This window comes from Podarcis bocagei (assembly GCF_964188305.1).
Source record: "Podarcis bocagei genome assembly, chromosome: Z".
NCBI lineage: Eukaryota > Metazoa > Chordata > Lepidosauria > Squamata > Lacertidae > Podarcis > Podarcis bocagei.
The window spans coordinates 23,103,500-23,112,265 of record NC_138140.1 but is presented as its reverse complement, the minus strand read 5'-3'; the positions used below and the strand labels follow the sequence as shown (position 1 = coordinate 23,112,265).

Here is an 8,766-nt window from a genome sequence, read left to right as displayed (position 1 = left end):
GTGAGTTTCAGTGTGTGAATTTCTCTCGCTGTAGAGACTAGCTCAAAAGTCCTGCTGCCTTTGGGCGTTGCGTGAGTTTGTGCCACCCTATAACTTAATATTACTGCTGTAAATATGAGGGAAATGAAACCCGTATGCTCTCCCTGCGGTAAAACAGTCCCCATATAGTTAAGTTAAGCTCCTGATTTTCATAAACCACTTTTTTTCTTGTTAAAGTAATACCACATTTAAGTTTAGGGTTTGTTTTTAAGTAGAATAAAGAGTTAAAGTAATCTTTACCTTAGGGCCTCCAGATACAAAACAGTTACAAATTTGGAAAATGAAAAGGTTGAAACAGGTAAGCATTGCTGTTGATATGCATTATGAATATACTTTGTTTTGAAGATGAAACACCATAGCCCATAATACAGTATCACATAGCCCAGCCCATAAGGACGGTCCTGCTTAATCAGACCAAAGGCTCAGTCAGCCCAGCATTTTCCTGTCTCCAATAGGAAGCCTAAAAGCTGGGCACAGAAGAAGGTGACCCTCCAACATTCAATGCCCCTAGAAACTGGATAGCCAAATGTATACTGCCCCTGAATATTGAGGTTCCATTTAGTTGTCATGGTTTACAGTGGCAGAGAGCCTATACTGCATTTTTAAATTTACTTGTTTATTTAGAGCATTTGTACCCTGGTCTGTAGAAAGGCTGACAATGAGTGCTTTTTTTCCTTTAAAAAAACTGTTTAGAGGTACTCTCATTTTGACTCAATAAAATCACCATTTCATAGTTCAAATCAGGGAAAATAAATACAGTAAATGGACAATAGTACAAAGATTCACAAAATGTTTAGAGGTATGCGTACCCCTGTGTCCCCCCAGAAAAAGCACTGCACACAATCAAAACAAAAACAGTCCCCTACCTGTATACTTATGATACACACACACACAAGGAATATGTACAGGGAGGGAAGAGGAAAACAAAAACAAAAACTTCGACACAAATTTCTAAACTGTTGTTTCTATATTGACCAGCTGGCATAGTTCTTGGGTAGGAGGTGCTGGATGGAACTGTGCCTCCAGCAAAGATGATGGAGGGAGCCTTCTGCATCCTATCTCTCCCAATGAGGCAGACCAATGGAATGGCTGCTCCCAGTTGATGGCTGGGATAAGGGGAGGGGAGGTCTGATGGAGCTAAAGGAGGCAACTCTGCTCCCCAGCTCTCCCACATGAATTTGTATAAGTTGGTTTCTGCCTCCTGTTGTATAGAGTGGTATCTCAGGTTACATACGCTTCAGGTTACAAACTCCACTAACCCAGAAATAGTACCTCGGGTTAAGAACTTTGCTTCAGGATGAGAACGGCGTGGCAGCAGCAGGAGGCCCCATTAGCTAAAGTGGTGCTTCAGGTTAAGAACAGTTTCAGATTAAGAACGGACCTCCGGAATGAATTAAGTTCTTAACCTGAGGTACCACTGTATACAGAAATGTTGGTTGGTTGGTTTTATTCCTTTGACAATTTGTATCTGTCTGCTTTATATATTTTTTGCTTTATATCAAACCTACTTTTGTTTTGGACTGCCTTTTTTAGCTTCATAGAGCAAGGCTTGCATATTTTTTTTAAGACTTCTTGCCTTTTATAGCTTTCTTGACACTGCTATTTAACCTTGCTGGCATCCACTTGGACATGTTCACCATATTTCTATTTTATGGTATGCATTTTTAGCCTTCTCCTCCTTCATGAATTTGTCCAATCCTCATTGAAAGCCAGAGAAGCTGGTGGCCATCACTGCCTCCTGTGGGAGGGAGTTCCACAGTTTAACCATGGACTGAATGAATAAGTACTTCATTTTGCCTGTCCTGAATCTTCCAACATTGATCTTCATTGGATGTCCATAAGTTGAGGTGCTATGAGAGAAGGGGGAGAAGGGGGACTTTTCTCTATACAGTGGTACCTCGGGTTAAGTACTTAATTCATTCTGGAGGTCCATTCTTAACCTGAAACTGTTCTTAACCTGAAGCACCACCTTAGCTAATGGGGCCTCTTGCTGCCGCTGGAGCACGATTTCTGTTCTCATCCACAAGCAAAGTTCTTAACCCGAGGTAATATTTCTGGGTTAGCGGAGTCTGTAACCAGAAGCGTATGTAACCTGAAGCATATGTAACCCAAGGTACCACTGTACACTTTCTCCTTGTCATGCATAATTTTATAAATTTATTTTCATGTGGTCTCTTGTTCACCAAACTATGTTACAACAGGGCAAGGGAAACAAGATTTATGTGAAGTCTTTTAGATACTTAAGGGGTGGGAATCCCCCATCGATACATGAAGGATGATGATATACTGTTTCACTATCTAATTTATTTTGGATTATGTCATATTGAGACATTACATAAAGGACACTGCGCCGCAAAGAAGGACTTTGAATGTTCACCCCCCCCCCTAAAAAAGGGTCAGTGTGTCAAAGATCTTAGTGCAGCAACCCAGCTCCTCGCCCAAGGTGGGTATGCAGGGGGAAGGGTGGTTGAAGGGGGAGCACAAACACAGGAAAGGCATCCTACTGAGAGATGGTTTTGAACCAGAGCTTGCATCATTAGTCTACCTCATTACCCTGTCTTTACTGCCAAAGGCAAAACAGGTGCAAGTTTGCCAAACGGGAAGAAATTGCAGCCTTGTTATGGGAATCCATACTTCAGGGAAATCTTTTTTTAAAAAATCCCTCCTTACATATTGAAAAACTGCCTAGTTATGCAGACAGGAAAAGCATAAGAATTCAGAATTCAATATGGTATGTTGTTAACCACTGACACTGTCTGGGGGTCAACCCCTTTTCAGCAGCATTCACTCTCCCCTCCCCAGCACTCACACATGGAATGTGTGGCCTAGCCTTGAAATCTGCCAGAAAAGCCTCTGGTCCACTGGGCCAGTCGTGTCCCATGATCCTCGTTATGACTTCACAATAGATTCTGACTGCGCTGTGGTGATCAAAGATGACTTGGCAGAGGCTGTATACAGTATATGTTCACATGCCTGCGTTATTCACTCATGAAGCGGGGTGGGGTGGGGGGGTGAAAGGAGTCGTTTTTACATCAAGAGAGGGATGTGAGTGAGGGGAATTAAGCAATCCACACACATTCCTAGGGATAGGGGAGAAATCTGATTTGGTTCATAATTTAACAACAACCTGCTTATTTTGCACTTGCTGAAACAAGACGAAAAACCAAAACACAACCATTCTTTGAAATTTGCACTTCCCTGAATTTTGCGATGCAGTTCTTCAGCGAAGTCATATGTGCAAAAATGCATTTAATGGGGCAAAGCATGTGTAAAGTGCATATGTTAGTGAAAATAATATACTAGGAGAAACAGTGTTGCCAAAAAGAAGGCAAAATGGCAGATCAAAACTTGTTTTATTTTATTTATTTGGAGCCAAAGCGGTTCTAAAAGCAGCTTACATACAATCAAAACATGATACTTAATACCCACAGGTTTACAATCTAAAATAAAACATGACACACAAGAGAAAAGTGACAGGGAAGTAAGAGGAACATCATAATCAAATCCAAGCACTGATTTCTAAACAGTTGTTCCTACAATGCCCATCTCATCTGGCGCAGTTGAGTGCTAAGAGGTCCCGAGTACAGATGAGCCTCCAGCAGTGGCAGACCTTGAGGTCTCAAATTTCAGCGGTGCCCTGTGCGACACCAAAATTCGGTACCCCTTCCATCTCTTGCCTTCCATTCTACAACATAATTGTGGCACCCCCTTGGCTCCACGCCCAGTGCAACCAAACTGGGCGCACTCCCTTATATCTACCTCCAACAAAGCTGACAGAGCGAGCCGCCTGCTTTCTATCTCTCCCACTGAGGCAGCCTGATGGAAAGGCTGCCCCCAGGTGGCAGTTTAGGGGAGAGGAGGTCTGATGGAGCTGGCCTGTCAGAGAGGAGCTGATGGAGTGAGCCCTGCTTCCCAGCTCTGCCCCTAGGAGATAGTTTATTTGATACATTTATTTCATAAAACTCAATACACTACTTGACTGCAAAAATTTCAAAGCAGTTTACAAAAAGACAAAGCAATAGAATCAAGGGGAAATTACAACACATTACAACACACAATAGACACACACACACAATAAACACACACACAATTAACAAACACACACAAGAAACACACAATAAAAAGTTATAATACTAAAATGAATTCACACCAGCATTTCTAAGCATCTACGTAGGCTTGCCTAAACAAGGATGTTTTTAGCAGGTGTTAAGAATACAACATCAGAGCCTGCTGGATGTCAAGTTCCAAAGGTGCTGAGTTACTAAATGATTGAGTTAAGGGCTTTGTATACTAATAGTAACACCTTGAACCAGCATGGCTATGAGTCCTAGAAGACCTGCTCCCTGCTTTGCAAGCCTTTTCCCACGTTGTCTGGGAGGCTGCTGAACAGACTCTTGCGCTCAGGTATTGTTTAGCAGGGGGTTGTTGGGGTTGTTAATGCTGTTATTTATGTTTTTTGTATTTTATTTTAGATGTTATTATTTATGTGGAAATTGTTTCAATTTGGTTGTTTATTTTTATTTTTTCATTGTTTATGACTAGTTTTGTTATACTTTTAATGATGCATATTTTTTTTTCAAGTAGTAAGCTGCCTTGAGCATGGTTTTAAACTGTGGAAGGGCAGCATACAAACCTGTATGTGTGTATCTTGGCACTGTAGCAGATTGGCAACCAGTGCAGATCTCTGAGCACTGAGTGTTATATGCTAACAAGGCATATAGATGAGTTATTTTGTCATTTTTTACATTAATATATTTACCCTTGTTCTAAACTAATAATTGCTCACTGTCTACATTTTACTACACAAGGTATTGTTGCATGTATGCGTTCTCTTCACATTATATTTACCTTATATGGAAATAGATGTTGACTGGAATCTTGTTTTATTTAATTTTTTTAGCTCAGTGATTAAGCCCCCCTGGAGGAGGAAATGTGATGTATACTGGAACTACGTCAGAATGTTTACCAACTGTTGATTTATGGGTGGATTCTTCTTCTATCAAGATTCGAATATATGTTATGTTCATTAAGAAAAAGATCACTCCTGTAATTTTCATGGTTGTTTAGATTTCTAACTGTATAATGGTTACACTGCATTTCGCTATTTTATCACCACCCTCCTTGTTGTGTTGACAGGGCCTCCTGTCAGCAATCATGTTGCAGCATTCTGCACTAAGTGCAGCTTCCGGCTCAAGTGCGAGGGAATCCAGGTGGAAATTGCTGAAATGTCCGGGAACTAAAAAGAAGCTCAGCAACTTTTGTGTCTGGATTTTCACTTTTTGAAGTATTGCAATCGTACCTTAGGGAACAGGCTGGTTATGGGGCCTCAATATGCAACAACCACCACAAGACAGATAATAAAAATAAAATAAAAGAAAGAAAGCAAATGACAAAATTAAACGTCATCAGTTGAAACAGCAGAGTGGAAATTTCATTTCCAATGTGCAGCACCCGCCCACGCCCCCCACTCAAGGCTCATCCACACTTCCACTTGTCCCATGTTTTCTTCTGTTAATCCCACCATTTCCCCCCAGGAAAACCACTAAATCGGAACAAACATCTTTTAGGTTTTCTGTGGTCTGGCATTTGTTCCAATTCAGTGTTAAACAGTGGGTTTTCCCAGTGGAAATAGCAGGGCAAAAGGAAAACCTCTTGGACCAGTGAATAGAAAGCACTGGATAAGTAGAAGTGTGGACAAACCCTTATATTGCAAATTATTAAAGCATCTAAGAGAAACAAACTAAGGCTTGGCACAGGCCCCCAGCTCCTCCTCTTCTGGTGGATCTTTCTTGTCAGTGGAGAAGGGGGGGAGGTATGGATCTGGCTTTTCTTCTCCTTCCTCTTCCTCTTCGTATTCGTCTTCATATTTGTCTTCGTATTCGTATTCGTCTTCCTCTTCTATCCCTTCAGAAACAAACAAACAAACAAAATTTCATTAAAAGTAAAAGTCTCTTTCAGAGGCTAGGAAACTCTGTCGCCTGTTTGGTTCTTTGAAAACTGGGCCAGATGGATTTCTCTGGAAATGCCGCTATGTGATCAAGTAGCATTTGCTAATCCAGCATGCTGGGTGTTGGCTTGGAATCAGGCCATTTCTATAATGACATCTTGATTGTGGGATTCTCTCCACCGGAGATGCAGAATGCCCCAAATTTGATATGATTCTAGCACCAGGTTAAACCTCTTTCTTCTCCCAGGCGTTTGGTGAATGAAATGTAGGCTATTCAGAGTCTGCAGATTTGCTGAAATGCTGCTGTTGTCTATAATAGTTTTATAATTGATTGATAACATCATATCTACATCTATATAGGAGCTGCCCTATACATGTAACTGCAATTCATTTTAAAGTGTTTTTAATATTGAAATTTTTAAGTTGTCGTAACACACCCTGGGACTTTATGGTAGGTGGAAAGGTAAGAAATTAAATTAATAGTATTACTTTGTTTATATTAATTAATATTACTATTAATAGTATATACTAATATAATAATATTATAAAACTAATATACTAATATTACTATTGGTGGTCTCTATCTGAGACCAGGCAGCCCTTCTTAGAAGAGCCATTTCTTTTCTGAATAAGCCTGGTATGTCAGATTAAAGAACAGTGATGCCTGATTCCATATGAAATATCTCTGTTCATTTCACACCACCAGCCTCACAGCTAATTGCCAGGCTACTATTATTACAGTCTAATTACCCAGATTTGGGCACACACTGCGAGACTTCCCTTATTCCCTCCAAGCTTTGCCCGTTCGGCTTGCTGGCACCCCATTTTCCAACACCGGTTCATTCATCATCTTTTGGCACTTGTGAACCTCTCGCATGACTTCCCTTGGCAAGATAGCAGTTCTCTTTTTGCGGCCAATTTTGTTACAGTGCCAGCACCTCAATGGCACATTATCCCTCAACCCTTTGCCATTGCCAATTACCTGGGTTTTTCAACCAAGTTTAGGAACTCCTCTAACCAATCTAAAACATTAGCTGCACAGTCAGGCTGTCCCACATTCCCATTTGCAGTAGAAAAGGATGTGTACTTACCCTCAAAGACTTCCTGCAAGAAAGCTTCTCCTCTTCCTTTTCTGGTCTCGGCAAGAAATGTTTCTATCTCTTTGGTGAATTCTATGGCTTCCTGCAGGTTCTTTGGCGTGGCACCTTCCAGCTGCCCTCCATATCACTCTGCCTTTCCTTTGCCAGTGCATCCTCTGTTTCCTTTTTGCCCTCCTGGTATGCTATTTCTGCAAGAGTCTTCAAGTCCTCAGCAAAGTCTGGAGGGATCACTAGTTTCTTCTTCCTGTTACTCCTGAAATGGGCCCTGGCTAGCTCAGCACGGTGCCCTGGTCTAAATTGCCGACTTAAGGCTTTCACCAGATCAGGATAGCTCTGCCTTTTCTCTGATGGGAGATGCTGCAGGATTTCCTGAGCTGACCCACTAAGACTGGCTGCTAGGAATTCCCCCCTTTGTTTTTCATCCCAGCCATTTACTTGGGAGATTGTTTCAAACTCTGAAAGATAAGCTTCCAAGGGAGTCTTGCCATCATACAGAGAGAGCTTCTTGAATTCATCAGCTACACCTGCCTGCCCCTTAGGGGGGGTCTTCTTGCGCACACTTGCTGGTTGCTGGTTTCTCACCAAGTCACTTGCTCCACGGGTGTGTTGGCACTCTTCCTTCACAATTTGCAGTTTCATTTCCAGTGCCTGTAATCCTTTATAAATATCTTCATTTTCATATCTGTTGGCTACTTCCAAGTCAGCCAAAGCATTTTGGGTTCTGGATATTGCCTTAAACGCCTTATAGTCCAGGTTGGTCAGTTTGTCATCTACTTCCTCAATTCTCTTCCTGGAGTCCCTTGCCTGGGCTTTTAGGTCACTTTTCACCTCTTGCAGCTGTTTATCCATGAAGTCTTTGATACCCTGATAAGAGGCATCCATTTTCTCTTCAAGACTGCTTTTAAGCTGCCTCAGCATTTGTTGCTGGTCTTCCATTTGCTGCTGCTTCTGCTGGAATAGCAACTTCATTTGATCCTGGAGTGTTGCTATTTCTCCCTCCATTTCGACTCAGGCACAACTCACTCACAGTTGTTCCTGCAGGAAAAACACCAGTGCTGCACACCAGCCCAATCTCCCAGCAGTGAGTGAGTCCAGGGGTTCCAGGCACTTGTCCGGAGTTCAGTTTCCTTGGAATGATGGTCGGCAGAGAGCGTGGTGTCTTTAGGCTATATGGTTTTATTTACACATATAAACAACATGAGCATAGGATAGAATGGCTCACAACATTAACAGCCCTAAAGATCCTGCTTCTCCTATAGTTTTGGACTGAGCATAAAGCAAGTATGTCTCTGTCTTTGGTTTGCTTCCAGCTCAGCTCTCTCTATCTCTCTCTCTGTCTGTCTCTCACACACACACTGGCTTTTGCTCTCTTATCCAGCAGCTAGAAAAGGGATGGAGGAAAGGCCCACCCAGTAGCCTTGAAGTCACCATTGCCTAATTGTAGCAACCTAGCTAATATTTTTGAGATGCTGCTGAGGACATTTAATCCACCAGCCAAGGTCGCTGATTTGCAAAGAAGATTGTCTGATTGGTTCAGCAACCACCTCCCTTAATGACAATGTCAACATCTCTTAGAACCAGATATCCAACAGCTGGCAATACCGGAGGCATTGGGTAGCTTAGATGCTGCATCACCTGAGTACCAAGGTTGAGCGTGGGAGGGTGGATAAACGGGACTTT

At 42.0% G+C, this 8,766-nt stretch overlaps 1 protein-coding gene across 1 annotated transcript; it reads right to left on the bottom strand.

Moving 5' to 3' along the window:
* Positions 1 to 3,373: 3,373 nt before the first annotated feature.
* LOC308579218 (uncharacterized protein) lies at positions 3,374 to 8,760 on the bottom strand. The gene is made up of 2 exons (XM_081180043.1): positions 7,078 to 8,760; positions 3,374 to 5,943 (listed from the first exon to the last, which is right to left on the bottom strand). Exon 1 carries the CDS (start codon positions 8,086 to 8,088, stop codon positions 7,159 to 7,161), a length of 930 nt encoding a protein of 309 aa, XP_081036169.1. The 5' UTR covers positions 8,089 to 8,760; the 3' UTR covers positions 3,374 to 5,943; positions 7,078 to 7,158.
* Positions 8,761 to 8,766: the final 6 nt, after the last annotated feature.